Here is an 18777-nt window from a genome sequence, read left to right as displayed (position 1 = left end):
GGAGACTAGTCTTGTTCTTGAATAACCCACAAGTATAAGTTCAGATTTCTGTTGAGATATTCAAGCTGTCTCCCCTGGATATGTGCTATTGAAGCTTATACAAAAGCTTAAACTGGCCAAGACAGATCTTTCTGTTTGGAAGGAGACTAGTCTTGTTCTTGAATAACCCACAAGTATAAGTTCAGATTTCTTTTGAGATGTTCAAGCTGTCTCCCCTGGATATGTGCTATTGAAGCTTATACAAAAGCTTAAACTGTCCAAGACAGATCTGAAACGGTGAAATAGTACTGCCTTGGCTGCTTCCATGGTTTGGTCTTCTGTCTTCGCAGTAGCCGCTGAGAGGCTGAAAGTGATGTTTATGGTTTGAGACTCACATGCTCTGTTTTTTCATTTATTTGTCTTTAACAGAACTAGTAAATGCGTACGTGCAATGCACATTGATATCTGGGAAGAAATTAATTACACGTTCATATTAGGTAGGATATCAATCACATGTTAATTATATGATTAGCACATACGTTCAAATTTAGTATGATATTAATTGCATGCTAAACATGTTGAGCGCTCACCATTGGAGCAATCTAGGTCACTGGATTAGCATGGTTTAATGGCCCAGATTGATTGGATCTGATCCTTTGGGTCTTTTTATATTGATATAGATAGTTACTTGATTTCTCCTGTTGGTTAGTGCTTTTCTTTTTCCATTGGTTACCATTTACTATTGACTGGCATTTTCTTTGGCTCATTATTTATCACTCATGATCCTTATTTGCATCTCTTGTCATTTGTTGTAAGAGGTACCTTGAGTTTGGAAGTTGTAAAATACCTAAATTCGCGAGGAAAGATGAGACTTGTGTGTGTGGGAGCTGGAATCTTATTTAATTTATTGCTCGTAGTTGCCTATGTGACTTTGCACTTTGTCCATTTACATACCTTAAGATCGCTAGCACTTGTGTCTTACTTTCATGCAAGGAACTGGGGCCTAATTCCTTAGTGGCTTGGTGCCTCCCATTTCATTCTTGTTACAACAGCCCAATTGCTTTTTTCGAGAAAACGCAAAGGACCTTTGCATTTCATTTCATGGAAAAGGTAGACCAATCCTCCTAGGAGGTGAGCAGTACAAAGAAAAGCACAAAATCAGTGGACATCCCAGGTTGTGGGCAGAACAACCCGAAGTCCCTGGGCTCCTGCTTCAGCCCAACACCGGGCCTCGTCCTTGATCCTAACCACTAGTGATTCGATGGATGGCGTGGCGTTGTCGAAAACACAGGCTTTCCTGTGCGTCCAGAGCATCCAGGGCACAAGAAGCGCGATGGATTTGAGGGCCTTCCGATGCGCCGGCGGCGCGAGCTCTTTCGCGCCCAGCCACCACTCCGTGACCGTGTGCTCCTGATCGGGGATTTGGACCGGAATAATCAACCAATCAAGGACAATGTGCCAGGTCTGACGTGCAAAGGGGCAGGTCAGCAGCAGGTGCTGGATAGTTTCCACGGCCTGGTTGCAAAGGAGGCATCGAGGGTGATGCTGCAAGCCACGTCGCGCGAGCCTCTCAGCAGTCCAGCAGCGATCCTGGTCGGCGAGCCAATGGAAAATTTTTACCCGTGGAGGCGCCCAACTCTTCCATACCAACTTCCAAGAATGGCACCGCGTGGATCCCTGGAAACTGGCCGCATAACATGAGCGTGCCGAGTAGGTGCCATTGGTGGTCCACCTCCAGAGCAGGCGATCCGGCTCGTTCGTCAGGATGGTGTGGCACACAGCCTGCCATAGCAGTAAGTATTGTCCGATCTCGTGCAGACCCAAGACCCCTTGAATATCATGTGCCCAAGAGTTACCCGCCAGCCCTTCAGCCACCGTCCTGGCCTTGCGTCGATGTTTGGGAATGCATTGGTGGAGTAGGGGAGCTATCTCACCTACAGACTGCCCGCCAATCCAGCGATCTTCCCAAAAAAGCGCCGTCGAGCCACTTCCAATGATCATGGTAGTGGAGGCAAAGAAGAGCGCGCGCTCCTCGTGAGAGAACTGCAGATCGAGACCTTGCCAGGCACGGTCTAGATCGACGCGGGCGAACCAGAGCCATCACAATCGTAGCGCGAGGCCAGCGCGCTCCAGGTCTCGGACTCCCAGCCCACCATACGCGATAGGACGGCACACACGGCTCCAGTTGACATGGCAATGGCCACCGTTGGCCACGGCCCGCCCAGCCCACAAGAAGCCTCGCTGGATCTTCGCCAATTGTTTGAGCGTCTTCTTCGGGGGAGCGAACGCGAGCAGCTGGTGCACTGGTATTGCGTTGAGGACCGATTTGACAAGGGCAAGACGCCTGCTTTGTTCATGAGCCACGCCTTCCAGGTAGGAAGCCGGGCAGCCACCGTATCAACGAGGGGCTGCAACTGGGCGGCGGAAGGCCGTCGCGTCGACAACGGGATGCCCAGATAAGTGATGGGGAGCTGCACCACCGGGCAACCCAATTGGGCGATCACCTCTTGTCCCTGCATGTCACCGTGCAGGACGGTGGCAGAGCTCTTCGCATAGTTAACCAGCAGCCCGCTCGCTTTGCCGAACAGGGTCAAGATACCCTTGATGGCAGCAGTGTCCTCCGGCGTGGCATGACAGAATAGCATCACATCGTCAGCATAGAGGGAGATCGCCGGGATTGGGCGTCGGGGGTGCAACTGCTGCAGAATGCCGGCATCGAGCGCTCGGCGCATCAACCGCCCAAGCGTGTCCACAGCGAGAACGAACAGCTGGGGGGACATGGAGTCGCCTTGGCGCAGGCCACAACGGTGCCAGATCGGGGGGCCTGGCCCGCCGTTCATCATGACACGGGTGCTGGACGTCGAAAGCAGGATCGCAAGCCATTCCCGAAATCTGTCCCCGAACCCATATTGGCGCAAAACCTCAAAGAGGAATGGCCAAGATATGGAGTCAAAGGCGCGCGTGAGGTTGAGCTTGAGCATGATCCGCGGAGCTCCGAGTTGGTGCAGCAATTTGAGAGATTGCCTCACGAGGATGAAGTTATCATGGAGGCTCCGGCCGGTGATGAACGCGTTCTGGTTGCGACTGACCAGGCTATCCAATCTGGGGGCAAGCCGCAGAGACAGGACCTTGGTGAATATCTTGGCCACGATATGGATCAAGCAGATCGGGCGGTAGTCGCGGAGCTGCTGGGCGTCGGCGCGCTTGGGCAGAAGGGTCATGAGGGCTTGGTTGAGCTTGCCAAAGCCACGGCCCTGCATCTCGAACAGTTGCTGGAAGACATCCATAAGGTCCTGTCGAACGATGGTCCAGCAAGCTCGCAGGAACTCCGCAGTGAAGCCGTCAGGCCCAGGTGCCTTGCGAGCGGGGAGGCGCTTGATCGCGTCCCAAACCTCCTCCACGCTGAAGGGAGCGTCCAGGCTCGCCAGATCACAAGGCTCAATGAGCCCCTCCAGGTTGAGCGTAAGGTCGCGGTCGGCGGCCGTGCCCAGGATCTCGCCAAAGTGCTCGAAAGCAGCCTGCGCCATCGCGTCCTGGTCGGTGAGCGTGTGCCCATCCACGGCCAGGCTGAAGATTCGATTCTTCTGACGGCGAAAGGAGCATTGCCGGTGGAAGAATCCCGTGCTAGCGTCGCTGTCCTTGAGCGTGGCGATGCGGGCGCGCTGCCTGGCGATGGTGCGCTCCAACGAAGCGAGGCCAAGGTACGAGACCTTGAGGCGCTTTCGCAGCCAATCCTCCTCCGGAGTGAGAGCTCGATCCTCCTGGGCCTTGTCAAAGCGCGATATGAGCTCACGAGAAATGGCCAACTTGTCGCGAATACTGCCTGTCTTCTTGGCACTCCAGCTTGTGAGTCTGCGCGCCGTGGCCTGGAAGCGCAACATCAATCGATGGAAGGGGTCAGGGTCATGGACCGAGCCCCAAGCTGCAGCCACCGTGTCGTGGAACCCATCAAGCCTCAACCAGAAGTCCTCAAAATGAAAACGTCTATGCGCCGTGAGCATGGGGGAGCAGTCCAGCAGCAGGGGGGAGTGGTCCGAGATGACCGACGCAAGGCAGGGAAGGTGACATTCGCCGTGAGCATCCTCCCAGTCCAAGGTGCAGAGCACACGATCCAGGTGCACAAGAGTGGGAGGGGACTGCTCGTTCGACCACGTGAAGCGACGCCCGTTGAGGTAGACCTCCTTAAGCGCAAGGTCATTGACGAGGCGACGGAATCTGCCCATCATACGACGATTTAAGTTACCGTTGTTCTTGTCCACGTCGCGCAGGATGAGGTTGAAGTCTCCGCAAAGCATCCAAGGCCCGGGACAGGCCGCACGAATCTCCCGCAGCTCAAGCATGAACGCAATTTTGTCCGCGTCGTCCTGGGGTCCATACACTACAGAGAGCCACCAAGGGATGCCCGAGGCCGTGGCCACTTTGGCCGAGAGGGCATTCGTGGTGAACAACGGGTCCGTGATAGTCACGACCCTGCTCTTCCAAGCCAGTAAGATGCCGCCCCGCGTGCCAAGAGCTGGGAGGTATGTGTAGTCATCAAACTTTGAACCAAGGGTGTCAAGAACAACAGACGAACAAAGCAACTCCATCTTAGTTTCCTGCAAGCACACAATGGAGGCAGCGGTGGTATCCAACAGCGAGCGAATGGCGGTGCGCCGGCTCCGCGAATTCAGGCCGCGCACATTCCATACAGCAATCTTAAGGCCGTGATCCATGGATAGTGGATCGACGGGGAGCGGGCAGGAGCCGCCTAGGATGTGCAGGCGACCTCGACATGTGCTGGCGCGATCGGCGGGCAGGATAGGCATGCTGGGATCTCGCGGTCGACCAACGCGGCCATGGCCTTGAGCACTCGGAGGGGATGGGCATCGCAAACATGCCATCGTAGGCCTTCATCTCGGCGGGGGTTATCTTCTGATTCGTCCCAATGATCCCCAGGGTGCGCAGGATTTGGACCTGCGCACGTCTCTCGGCAGTGGGTGGCGCCGCCGCCGGGCGGGCAGTGGCAGCCGAGCGGTCGCGACGGGGGGAGAAGTTCAGGGGCCTGCGCGGCCTCCTCCCAGGCGTCGGCAGGGCCGCATCGATGTGCTTGGTGGCGGCGGCCAGAAATTCCCCCAACGTTAGGGAGCTTGGCGCAGCGGGACGGGCGCGGGAACGGCGCATGGTGATCGGCGGGGATGCGAAGCGCTCGGCAGCAGGCAGATTCGTCCCCAGTTGGGCCCTCGCAGGCGTGCGGGCCTCCAAGTTGAGTCCCGTTGCGGTGATCGGGCTTTGTGGCCTCTGCAGAATAGTCACCTGGGGCGAGAGCCCAGTGTCCTCAATGGGCTGGGCCTGGGGCGGTAGAGAGGCCTTGGCCTGGGGGGACGAGGTGGGGCGCTCCTCTCCTCCACCCACGACGCGCGCATGGGGCCCGGAGGACCGGTCAGCGGGGACAGGGCCGTCGTCAGGTGGGGGTGCAGGCGAGACGCCGCTTTGCCCCGACAAGCAGGCCGGCACAGGCTGTGAGGCTGGTCCCACGCGCATATCGGGCAGATCCCGACAATTCCTCGGATCAGGAGCATCAGAACCAGGGCCCATACAATCCTCCTCGAGGGCATCCGATGGTGTGAGATTCAAATCTCGGGATCCTTCCGGAGTGTTCTCCGCGAATGTGGGCGTGCCACTTGGTCCGTGGCCTGGCTCCACGCTGGGGATTGGAGCAGCCGAGGGGCCAGGCGGGGGGCCACCGACAGGCGTCCTTCGCGCATCTCCGTCATCTCCTGCAGCAACAGAGGCCCTGCCCGCCTGGGCCACCGCCAAAGCTTGCTTTGGCTTTCTTTTGCGCCTCCCTTTTCTGGCGCGGCCACGCATGTTGGTGGGGCCATGCTGATCGCGCTGCTGCTCCAGCTGACCACGCTGCCCAGGCCAGGACTCTATGGCGCAGCCGCGACGGTGTACGGACGGCGGCGCAACCGCGGTGGGCGGCGCGGGCCATGCAGACGCGACGGACAGACCGTCGGTGCGCGCAGCGCGGTTCCCAACCCGCCACCCCAGGGAGTCGACGGCCATGCCATCAGCCCGGCCGGCCGGCGGCGCCTCCGAGCGTCGACGCTTGTGGCCGCGGCGACGCGCACGGCCAGGGCCCCTGCCACGAGCAGGGCCGTCGCCATCACCGGCGCCACCGCCGGCCGGTCCGTCGCCAGCGCCAGCACGGGGAGCTGGGGCGTCGATCCTCTCCGCACGGGCCAGCGCGATGGAAATCGGGTAGGTGAGGGTCCGAATGGCAGGCGCCTCCGAGCCCACGCGCGTGGGGATCTGTTCCACGATTTCCAGGATGGCGGCGCGGCGGATGTTGGCAGGATCATGCGTGCGCCCCGCCAGCCGGAAGACGGCCAAATCAGCCCTAGAACGCGTGCCGGGGTGGAGTCTCTCAATCCAGCAGCTCTCCCCAAGAATATGCTCGACCGTCGAGAGGTGCCATGCCTGAGCGGGGATGCCCCGGAGCTCAAGCTCGACGCGGTGCTCGAACTGGCCGGAGCCCGCATGAGCCAGCTTGCTCCAGGGTCGCACGGAGAGGGAGAACCGCGGGGAGCGGATGAAGTGATCACCGTTGAGGCGATCCATGGTCGAGCACGAGTTGAAGAGGATCAGAAAATCTTCGGGGTGATGGACGTGAACTGTGAAGTCACCGTCGACGAGCTCGAGGGAGGAAATGAGCACGTCGGCGACCTCGGCAGCGGACACGGGTGACCTGTTGCCAGTAATGGAGGCCACCATCGCGCGGGTGAGAACCACCTCGGCCTCCTCCATCTCAACCGAGTGCGACATGATGACCCGCACCGGTGCGGGGGCGGGAGCCAAGGGAGCGCGGACCACCGGAGCAGCAGGTGGTGGCGGCGACGGCGTTGTGGCCCGAGGCGCAGCCCCGCGAACAGCAGGGCCCGAGCGGCCGGAGTCGGCCCGGGAGTCTTCCCGGCGCCGGGCGTCGCAGGCGCGCGACTCGTGGCCGGACTCGAGGCAGCGGCGGCAGCGGACGTCGTTGGTGCAGTCCCGCACCCGATGATGGTGGTCCAAACAGCGGAAGCAGAGGCCGGCGACCTCCTCCGGCGAGGGGCTGCGTCGTCAGGGCTGAGGAGGGGAAGGCACGGCCTCCTGGCGAGGGCGGCGGCGGCGATTCCGACGCCGCGGAAGCTGGTAGCCTTCCGCGTCGACCTGGACGCCGCCAGGGGCGCGAAAAACCTCGGAGCGGGGGCCGAGGCGACTCGCGGCAGGCTGCCTAGCTGTGGCAGCGGCTTGAGCGGGGGTTGGGAGCGCATGCGGCGTGGGGGCGGCCGGCGGGGAGCGTGCGACATCGCTGTACGAGCGCGTCGAGGACTCGCCCTCCGAGTCGGACCAGCGGCCGCCAAGGGACACGCGGTCGTCGGAGGGGGTCGCCCGGCGGTCGGCAGGGTCAGCACTGGGGGTCGCCATGGCCTCGGGGAGGGGGGGTACAGCCCAATTGCTACCACAGGGTTTCTTTAATTTGTATCATCAACCTTTTATTAATCCAAAGATTTTGACTGAACATTGTGGATATACTGAGTGAATTATTGCCTCGTCTATTTTACTATTTGAATTACATGACCGTCTTTCTTTGATTTACCTGGCATGACAGGAAGTTAATACTAACAGCAGTTTGAGATTGATCTGATGTTATTTCATAGTCCTAGTAGTCCTCTCATGTAAGGCATCTCACACATTGCCTATCTTTTTCCAGATACTTTTCAAGAGGTAAAGAACAAGCGCGATAAGAAAAAGGAGGTCAGTTGAATATGATACTCAACTTGCATCTGTGCCACTTTGCAAACTTGTAGCTAATATTATTTTTAGTAGGGTCTTCCAGCTCTTCAAAATGAAAAGAAGGCTTGTAGCTAATCTACTATTGACCATATAATTTTAGTTACTAGGATGAATGTTATGTGGCTGCTAGAAGGAGGGCGCGAGAGGGCCGGCCGGGGGCCTTTTTGCCCACGGCCGGGGGCCTTTTTGCCCACGGCCGGGCAAGAGGGAAGGGATTTCCTTCTTAATTCTTGCTTGATTAGATTGATACATCTCCTCTCTATATAGAGAGATTTACTTGACTCCCAAGCAAGGCTTACTTGACCCCTAAGCAAGCTACCCTTATCTCTAATTAACCCTAAGACTAACGGGCTATACCGCCAGCCCAGGCCATTAGGCCCATTACGTACTCTAACACTACACCCCACCTAGACATGCAGCTTGTCCTCGAGCTGCAACCTAACCAACTTATAACCATGACTCGACGCAACACAAACCTAACACCTAAAAACAAGCCTTTTACATCTCGGCTTGTTTTATTACTCTCAACCTGAAATGGACTGGGACTCTTTATTTTGGACCCCTAAACATAAAGTGGACACCATCCGCACGTCGGACGTGCACGTGTACAGCCACCTGGACCCATGGACACCATCTGGACAAAAGGAGCGCATGTGTATGGCCACCAGGAAGTGGTTGCAAGAGCGACCAGCAGAGGCGCCCTCGCGGCGGCCGGCGGAATGTAGTGGTGCTACGCGGTGCGCTCCTGTCGGTGACACCCTGCCTTCTCCCTGCCGGGCGGCTGTTGGTCTGCGCCGCACAGAGAAGAGTGGAGGGCTTGCGATGGAGAATGACGAGGAGGGGTGCGCCCCCCCAACCGCAGATGTCGCAGAGAGGTCGCTGCCCGAGGGGAAAACAGTATGCCCAAGATCCCCGACGCAGCGGACGAGATCGAGGTCCTTTGCGTAGCGAAGCGCAGCTGGGAGGAGCGGTAGCTGCAGACCACACATCTCCCGCACATGCCGACGCGCTAGGAGGCCGCGCGCAGCAGCCTGCAGCCTCACCGCTGCTGACACGTGGCGGGTAGTGATCCAAGCCGGAAGCGGTGACGGCGACGGCGGAAACTTGATCTGCTGGATGGGGACGCCCTGGGGAAGTGGTAATGGCGACGGCGGGAACTTGATCTGGTGGATCGGGACTCCCGCCGGCGCGGTCGATGCAGGGCCGGAGCTGACCGGCGGTGGCCGCTGCAGCGGAGCGCCGGGTACGGCGGAGGTGGTGGTAGTGGATGGCAGCTGCAGCGGCGGTGGTGGTGGATGGCAGCTTCAGCGGCCCGGCGAGCGCGGCGGGGACGCCCTGGGGCAGCGGCAGCGGCTGCTGCGGCGGAGTGCCGGGCGCGACGGAGGCCGCCAGGAGCGGCGGCTGCCACTGCAGCCAGGGCGAGGCGGTGGATGGTAGCTGCAGCGGCCTGGCGAGCGCGGCGGAGGCCGCCTAGTGCAGCGGCTGCCACGGCATCCACGGCGGCGCGGTGGCGGTGATGGGCGGCGCAGCCGGGTGCGGCCCGTAGGACCCGGCCAAGAACAGGCGGATCTCCTGGACCGCCCAGGTTATGTCCCGCAGCGCCCCGGATACCTCCTCCGGGGTGAGGACGACGGGGGCGGACGGGTTGGGCGGCGGTGAAGACATGATCGAACCGAAGCTAGCTGATACCAAACTGTTATGTGGCTGCTAGAAGGAGGGCGCGAGAGGGCCGGCCATGGGGCCTTTTTGCCCACGGCTGGGCAAGAGGGAAGGGATTTCCTTCTTAATTCTTGCTTGATTAGATTGATACATCTCCTCTCTTTATATAGAGAGGTTTACTTGACTCCCAAGCAAGGCTTACTTGACCCCTAAGCAAGCGACCCTTATCTCTAATTAACCCTAAGACTAACGGGCTATACTGTCCAGGCCATTAGGCCCATTACGTACTCTAACAATGAATGAAAGCATTAATAATTTGTCAATATATCAGCCATTTAATCTGTTCACTGTTGGTAAACTTTTGTGTTAGAAAGTTTAAATATCCTACTAATTTCCTAATTATTGATTTACCATGCCATGCTTTAGTCTTGAGAACTTACATCAAGCATGTATTGAAATTTCACACAGGTGAATAAAGGTACACCTGAGCCAAGATCCCGAGGAGCAAATAACTCAAACAGTCGTGCTGCTAGAGTTGGCACAGATCGTACTAACCGAAGCAGTTCAGTTCGGTCTGTATCCGGCGGAGTTGGTAAGATAAAATAATGTTTGTATCCATGAGTTTTCACATTTCTTTTTCTCATGTTCATTTCAATCCTACTAGATAACGTGGCTTCAAGGTCATCAATATTGGGACCTGGTGTTCCATCAACCAATTCCACTCAGAAGCCAACAGTTCCGAGGTAATGAAGGCTGAAGATGTAGAAGTTCCTGCTGGTCTATTTGTGTTTTATTTATTATTGTTAACTGACCTTTTTGCTTTCTATGTTGCAGTTCCTTTGCAAACAACGACGTGGTTCCTGATGGATTATGCGGAGCATCACAATCATCGTCAGGATTTCAGCAGAATTGGTGTGGGGTGCCTGGTCAGATGTCAATGGCTGATATAGTTAAAATGGGCAGACCTCAAGGAAGGTCTTCTAGCAAGTCTACGGCTACGGCAGACAAAGCATTTGCTGGTCAAAACCCATCTTTGTCAAATGAAACGAACCATAACACAAAGCAATCCGCAAGCACAGTCGCCCCGACAACATTTGACCAAGGATTTCCAGCTCTTCCAGATCCCATTCCCCAATTTATAAATTCTAATCACGCTTCGGCAGAAAGCCACCAAACACATGAAAATGTTTGGTTTCCACAGGACGGACCACCATCACAAAATCAATTCACAGCCCCTGAGCCATCTGGCGGCCCATTATCATTTGTGGCATCATTGGAGTCATCAGTGCTGGTTGCTGACGCCGTTAACTTGCATGAGAAGTCTCACACAGAAGATAACACCTCAATTGTAAAGCAGACAGCAATACCTTCTGAGAGACACTCGGAAGTTCTTCACGACAAAGTTCAATTCGGTGATGAATTGTTGCAGAACTCAAGTACATACCAATCTCAAATGCACTCATTTGCCGATGAAGGTTAGTATAGATCTCAAATAGCAAATCTTGTGATCAATGGAACTTCCTTTTCTGGTTATGCGTCTTAAAAGTCAATTACCAATGTGTTCTATTTTTTTCTGTCACAAGGTAGATGCTCATACTTTTTGGAGGCTGGATAATAAATAGAATGATCTTTGTATTTCTTTGTGAGGAAACACTGTTCTGTTATCTGATACTCCCTCCGTCCCATAATATAAGAACGTTTTTAACACTAGTGTAGTGTCAAAAACGTTCTTATATTATGGGACTGACTAGTATAGTGTCAAAAACGTTCTTATATTATGGGACTGAGGGAGTAGGTGATAGCTGTCCTTGGGGAGGTTGAAATGTTCCTCCAACTGGCTAGTCTGATGTTTGGGCGTTTGGCACCCCCACCCCTGACCAGCCAACCACCTTAAGTACGTTGAGCATCAAGTGCATATTTCTGTTGTAGTACGACATCACATAAACATGGATCAGGCATACTGTCTAGTGGCTCCCAGGGATGTCATTCAATATTTAATGGCATTGCCTTTGCATAGAAAACGAAAACCAGTAGCCGCTCATTGCTCAGCTTTGTACTTTCCGTTTTGCCCTTTGATGCTGTAAAGTGACACATGTTCATGGATGCTGTGGTGGTTGCAGTTTTGCAAAACTGCTACACATGGAGATTGCCTTACTGGCTTACTATTTGTTCTACACATCATCTTTATGTGCTGCCGATACAAGTGAAAATATTGTTTAGTCCTTTTTTCTATGTTCATTCACTAACAAACTTTTCTTTGTATATGCAGATTGCCTTACAAGTGAAAATATTGTTTATCCTTATTGCCTTAAACACTGTTCTTTTATACTTATAACATATAACATATATAATTACTAATAAGGAATCATGACGCAATCGTTTGCAGTTGAGGTTTCCAACGTTGATGTGGACTCAGCTGCAATGAACTTTCAGCATCTAAGCTTGCAAAAGGAAGATCTAGCAGCAGCTAATTCTGCTGATGATAATCCACAACTTGAAAATACAGACTGCGCGCATCTGAGCTTTGGTAGTTTTGAATCTGGTGCCTTCTCTGGGTTGCTTCCATCCAAGGTCCCTAAATATAGTATGGAAGAGGTGCCCAACTCAGATGAAACTCCAGCAGTTGATCAAATAGATATCAGGTGCAAACTAATTTCCTGCTATGTTCCTACTCATGACACAAAATGCATCTTGTCTTATGGCACCTTTCTTACAGGAATCAAGATTACTATGACAATGGTGCTCTACAGTCATCAGCAAATGAGGATGTTGAAACCAGAATAGGTACCAACATTGAGAATATTGATGCCCCTTCAGTTTCGCAGCCTGATATACTGATGCAAGGTGCTCTAGATGTGTCTGGTCTTCAGTATAACCCACCATCAGTTTCAGATCATGTGTATCCGAACACAACACAGCCAAGTATAATGGAGAGCCAACAAGGAAACGCTCAAGCACAACAGCTTTCTCATTTTTCAAGCTTGCTGGTATAGTTGTCTTCTTCAAGATATGGGATCACATATACAGTGGGTAGTTTGATTCTAAAGGGAAACCAATAAACTTATCTTTCCGTCATGAACATAGTGGGTAGTTTCATTCTAAAGGGAAATAGGGAACCAATAAAACTTATCTTTTCATCATATGTTTAGCACCTGAACTTTTGATTTATCACCTTGATGATAGCATAGGCACCGTGTGGGAGTCTGGGACTAATATAAGACTTTCATGACGTTGGGACTTGCTGAAGCTTTAGAACTGCATGTTTAGCTTGTTATTGAGTTTTGTTAGAGTACATATGTAAGCTGTAACTGTTACAAAAGGGTCTTTGTTATTCCTAGACGAATGTGCTACATATAAGGTTGGTTTGTAGCTTCGGCATGAAAAACATGCACTGCATTTAGAACTGCATAGGCATAACAATCAATGTAAATCGTAGACCAGACTAATATATAATCTAAAAAAGCTAGATTGGTTTCAAGTTTTTACACGTTTATTGATGTAAGGTTAGCTTTATCTAGTACTGAAATGGTAGAGCCGCTGGATCACTAATGGGAAAGATACCTGTGCAAGAGTGGTTCTATTTTGTACGTGCCCACAAGCACGAAGATCATGCTGTTTTGGGAAGGGTCGCGAGAGGCACGACATCCTTTTCTCACTTGGGAACCATTCTCTCTGCCACCCGTCCTCTTCTTTACCCCCAAATCGTGAGAAGACGATTAACTGTCACCTTCCTCCCTGTTTGCTACCTCTAGGTTCTCGCTCCAGCTCTATCGTGGCTGCGCCATCATCCTGCTCTAGCTATACACACCTTCGATGTTACATGTGCACGTTCCTAGCTCTGGTGAGTCTGTACTGCAGTTTTCTTTGCTCTAGCAATATGGCGGCACACTAAGCGTATCACTTGAGCGTGTTCACTTCTTCCATGAGATGAACAATGCAGTTAGGTTTGTGGCAAGCACAACTCCTATAGGATGAACTTGACCCTCTCCACCTGTGCTCCATGTTGTATGTGGTGCCCCTCCTCTTACAATGGCGATCTATTAGCTGTTGTGAAGACACAGACGCGAGTGCTTGATGAGAGCCTCTGGGGCTTGCCTTGGGGACATTGCCAGGGTTTACATTCTTTTCAAAATTTTAACTGAGATGTTTAAACTTTTGGTGATCCGAGGAATACCAATTTATTTGTCTCAAAATTGAAGAAAATCAGTTTGCAATCGGCCTAAAATCCATCAATCGACAACCAAATTATCAAGAATTCGAGATATATGTTATTCTCTTCTTTAGAGATCGATGCTTGTGCAAGAAATAGTAATGCAGGGCCATGCGAATTAGTGATTTGAGATACCTTGCTGATGTTTGGAACAAGCAACATACCCAGGCTTCTTCCTTCACTTCCACTCCGCTAGGAGGTTCTTGCACTATTGATATATACATACATTTGCAGATCTGTTAGTAGTGATGGCTCAAAGTAGGGGAGTGTCTCATCTGCCTTCTCTCTGGCGTGCATCCTCGCCCAGATCAATGTTGCTCTAGTGCTCGACAAAGGGTCGAGAGAGCTGTTGATTGCACTCTGTGGGCTCAGTGAAGGACCAAAGAAGAGGATTTCAGTGTTGTGGCATGGATAACTGAGGGGATGGTGCTACATACTTACTCGAGCTGGTCTTTTAGGTTGAGAATATTGTGAAGCTTTATTTGTTGGTTAATCACAATCAGATGTGAGCCCACTTTGATTTGTGAGGTTAGTAGGGGCGTTGCACAGTGAAGGACCAAAGAAGAGGATTTCGGTGTTGTGGCATGGATAACTGAGGGGATGGTGCTACATACGTACTCGAGCTAGTCTTTTAGGTTGAGAATATTGTGAAGCTTTATTTGTTGGTTAATCACAATCAGATGTGAGCCCAGTTTGATTTGTAAGGTTAGTAGGGGCGTTGCACAGTGGAGAGGTAGGAGGTGTGACACTGCAACCACCAACTCCAACTTATAAGTTAGCAAAAGATATATAATGATGTATTCCCTCCGTTCCAAAATAATTGAAGTTCTAGGATTGTCCTAAGTCAAATTTCATTAAGTTTGACCAAGTCTATATAAAAATACATCAACATCTACAAAACCAAATTTACTTCATTAAATTCGTTATGAAATATATTTTCATATTATATATATGTGATATTGTAGATAGTTGCTGATTTTTCTAGACTTTAGTCAACTTTAATGACTTAGAAAAATGAAAGATCATAGAACTTCAATTATTTTGGAACGGATGGAGTAGAATCTGTGTCTGCTTGGTGAATGGCGTAAAATGTATATTTTTTGTTGCATGCTGCTCTGGTTATATTTATGTACGACTTCTCTTTACCTTAATTGTGCTGGTTCCTGGACAATGTGATTGTTAATATATGAAGGCATCTGAAATTAAATCAATCCTCTCAAACTCGGCAACGAATTTCTTACAGTAGTGAGTGGGATGGGATTGTATTTCTTTGTTGTATTGCCTTTCTCCTAATTTTCCTTCTGTTTTACACTTACAGGCACAGCAAGCTAACACTCTGCAAAGCAACTTCTTGGGGTCAAATCTTACCCAGCACCGGGATTTTGACTTTTCACCGTTTTTATCAGCACAGTCAGCTATGAAATATAACCCAGCTGTGCCAACTACCAGTTACCCAATCTCCATGCAAGAGGTAACTACAATCTTTGCATCGTTTCCTCTTTTATGTTGGTGCGCTTGTTCTGAAGGAAGTCAGATGTAATAGTTTTAGTTCAGAAGTTTAGAAAGAAGTCACGCCCTTTATTTTGGGCAATGAATGTAGTAGTGTGCGAAGATGCATCTTTTCTGTGTGGAACTTATATTGATCATTTTGTGGAACTTATTTTGGACAATGAATGTAGTAGTGATTTCATAAAATATTTTGGTAGGCATAAGCATAATATCTTCGTTGGTACCAAATTTCCAACTGGAAGGTTCTTCTATATTGTTTTGGATGTTCTTCTAATCTTCTGCAATATGACGGGGCAGCTCCAGTGTGAAGTGAAGAGAGGTGGTCAAGAATAGAAAAGAGAAATAACACTATCATGGCGTGTGTCATTAACATTTAGGTGCTGCTGTTTGAACTTCTGTTTTTCTGAGTTTCAGTTTTTTGTGAATATTCTTGCAGAATTTAAACCAAGGGGGTTTCTCCAACACTCAATCTACACAAAATCCTCCCAGTACGAGCATTCCATCAGGGCTACCTCAACCTCAGCAATTATCTTTACATCCGTACTCTCAGCCAACTCTACCCCTGGGGCCTTTTGCCAGTTTAGTCGGCTATCCATACTTGCCTCAAAACTACTATGTACCACCACCAGCCTTCCAGCAAGCGTATTCAAGTAATGGACCTTTCCATCAATCTGATGGTGGTGCTGCTGCAGTGCCTGGATCTGCTATGAAATACTCGATGCCGCAGTACAAGAGTGGCCTTCCTGTCACGAGCCCACCACAACATTCATCAGCAGTCTCTGGTTATGGAGGCTTTGGAAGCTCAAGTAATATACCGAATTTTGGCCAAAACCAGAGTGCCTCCCCTGCCACGACTATGGGGATTGATGAAGCTTTAAGTTCACAGTTCAAAGAGGCCAATCACTACATGGCCCTACAGCAGGTAAAGGGTGCTACATTCTTTCGTCTAGCTTTTGAAATTCTGGCATACTTGTTCTGTACCACTGAGGATTTGCTCATTTCATTCTGGGGCGTTCATCTGTGGCTCTTTTCAGAGCGACAACTCAGCGATGTGGCTTCATGGAGCTGCTGGTTCAAGAGCTGTTTCAGCTGTTCCACCTGGTAACTTTTATGGCTTCCAGGGCCAGAGCGCGCAGGGTGGCTTCCGTGAGGTGCAACAGCCCTCTCAGTACGGTGGTCTTGGGTACCCGAGCTTCTACCAGTCGCAGAATGGTATGCAGCAGGAGCACCCGCAGAACTCTGCGGAGGGAAGCCTGAACAGCTCCCAGACTCCCCCGTCTCAGCCATCACACCACATGTGGCAGCACAGCTACTAAGATGTAGGTCTGTGCTTCTGTAGAAGAAGCGTCTTCTAGGCTATCTGCGCACCTTGGCATGGGCCATGAAGCAAACAGACCAGCTGAGCTACCTCGCCAAGAAGGGGAGGTCGATGCGCTTCTATAGTTTTGAAGTATGTTGGTTTTCCTTTTTTTTCTCTTTTCTCTCTTCTTTCTCACTTGTGTGTCTCGAGACTAGTTTCAGATCATCCTCGTGAGTTCTACTCGATAGTGAGCTGCTTTCTTGTAACAGTAAGACCTAACTCATCTAACAGGAGCTGCTTCTTACACCACTTTCTGTTGATGCCTCGCTCATTCTTCATTTGCTGCCTCCTGCTCGTCTCCTGGGCGCTGGAAGCGTCAGAATGATTATTGGTGAAATATTTGCATTTCAGGGACGTCTGGAAGGCAGCTTCGGCTTTGAAGATCATCTTTTTCTTTGACTAAATCCTTTAACGTCTTGCAGAGTTTGAAAAAGTTAACCACATTTTATCTAGACTAGAGATGCTCTTTGCCAGATTGATGTGGAGTTTTGTCAGGTCGCTTCCCGGTGCAGTTGGAACCCTTCCTGCGTTGCAGTATGTTATCCTTCATCTTCAGTGCTATGAACACAATTCTGGCTGAGCTGACTAGAGTTTGTGTACTTTGTCTTTGTTGATGACGTCTACATCCACAACAGGGTATGACTGGCCAAGTTCGTAGACCTTTTTTTCTTTTGTAACACCCTAGAGCAAAGCAAAGTATTACAATCAGTTGTGGCCAGCTCCATCACGCGGGATGGCGCTGAACAAATCAACACAGTGCTGCTCTTAACTGGCTCACAAGACAACGCAATGGCATTGGCTACCATTTTGGCGTCCTGATCAACGCTGATGGAGTAATTTATTTGATGAAACCTCGTTTGTTCTTGCTGGGTTGTTTGCTTCACTGTTTGTAGTTTTTTCACGGGCAGACTACTTGTGTTCAGTTATAGTTTTTCAGTTGCCGGGCTAATTGTGTTCAGTTCCGCCCGCTCGCCATGCGTGGTGCATGAGGCAGAGGCTTGTGGGGGTTGGCGGAAGGTTTTGCCGCGGCGAGGCCCGTGTCATTCAACGCCGCCGGCTCCTGCAGTGGCTCCTCGTCCCCTTCCGGCTTGGCTTCATGGTTGATGTTGTAGATGCCTTTTTCATGAGCATCATGCAGCGGATTGCAAAGACCCCTTTAGGTGCTCCCGGTGCCTTGAGAACGGCCACCGCGCGCGCGGATGTCAGTGTCCGCTCAGCTTGTTGGCAAGTCTTGCCACATCGCCTTTGACCTGCCCCGTCGCCGGGCATCGTGAAGCTCCGGCTCCTCGCCAAGCCTAGATAGAAGCCCCACTCCTCCCCAAGACGTTTCGTCGTGATTCTTGGGCATCCATTGTTTCTGCTCCTGTTGCCTCTGTGGCCATGGTAGATGTGTCGTTGCGGTCCGCCATGGAGGGACAAGCAGAGCTGCTGTGCTCTGAGCTCCTCAACATGGCTTCCTTTCGACTCGAGGAAACGGTTTGACCTCTGCGCGATGTCGTTGACTCCATGCAAGGTTGGATGCTTTAGATGGGGAACTTTCTTGAGCAAGCTGAGGCTGTTCTGAGTGGGCTCTCGCACCCCCTGGTTGGGCCCGATGTCAACCTTGAGGATGAGAATGGAGATGGGCTTCATGGATGTTTCTCGTGCTGGGGTCAGATCGCTGTTATCTGCCTCTGAGGGTTCGTGCATTGATGTGGTTGTGGCTTCGGTGCTACAGATCATGCCCGAGCTTCTGGAGCTGTGTGGGGAGTCGACTCCGCCTCTGTCCATCGAGCAACTGAAGGTGGACCCCCTCGAGATCTCGGTTGTGGCATTACGGCCATTACCACCCCTCGAGCCCAGCCAGATGCTCAACTTCGAGGAGAAGGGGGATTCGGATGTTGCAATGTCTTGCTCGTCCGAGTCCATTGGGCGCGTGGTTCCTGTAGGTGATGTGGTTTCGCACCCAGAGCAATGGATCATGTGCCTGGGGCTCTCATAGCGAAAGAGATTTGCGATTCCCTCGCTACCTTGGACACTGCTAACCCTGGATCTGGCAAGAAGATTGGGTGTCTCCTCAAGGAGAAGGCCATCAAGGATAAGAAAAGTGGTGGTGCTAGCTCTCGTCCTGTCATCTTGAAGGAGAAATCAAACAAGTGCACAAGCAAGAAGAGTGGCGCTATAGAAAAGGTGTCGGCAATTGCTTGATGGATAACTCTCGGTGTCTGGACATGTCATCACATGTGTGCTCAGGTTCGTGGCCTTT

General features: G+C 51.7%; 1 protein-coding gene across 1 annotated transcript in view; it reads left to right on the top strand.

Annotated features, from left to right (window-relative positions):
- Positions 1 to 16792, top strand: part of LOC119268572 — a 23218-nt gene extending 6426 nt beyond the window's left edge. Inside the window, exons 2-10 of the mRNA XM_037550229.1 lie at positions 7712 to 7755; positions 9922 to 10045; positions 10118 to 10196; positions 10288 to 10928; positions 11840 to 12095; positions 12170 to 12440; positions 14982 to 15134; positions 15609 to 16094; positions 16207 to 16792. Coding sequence (XP_037406126.1) covers positions 7712 to 7755; positions 9922 to 10045; positions 10118 to 10196; positions 10288 to 10928; positions 11840 to 12095; positions 12170 to 12440; positions 14982 to 15134; positions 15609 to 16094; positions 16207 to 16488 — 2336 coding nt within the window. The 3' untranslated portion in view covers positions 16489 to 16792. The remainder of the gene's footprint in view (positions 1 to 7711; positions 7756 to 9921; positions 10046 to 10117; positions 10197 to 10287; positions 10929 to 11839; positions 12096 to 12169; positions 12441 to 14981; positions 15135 to 15608; positions 16095 to 16206) is intronic.
- The last annotated feature ends 1985 nt before the right edge of the window (positions 16793 to 18777 follow it).

The sequence above is a fragment of the Triticum dicoccoides genome, chromosome 3A (genome assembly GCF_002162155.2).
Source record: "Triticum dicoccoides isolate Atlit2015 ecotype Zavitan chromosome 3A, WEW_v2.0, whole genome shotgun sequence".
Lineage (NCBI taxonomy): Eukaryota > Viridiplantae > Streptophyta > Magnoliopsida > Poales > Poaceae > Triticum > Triticum dicoccoides.
Note: the sequence above shows the minus strand (reverse complement) of the source record. Positions and strands in the feature narration are given on the sequence as shown.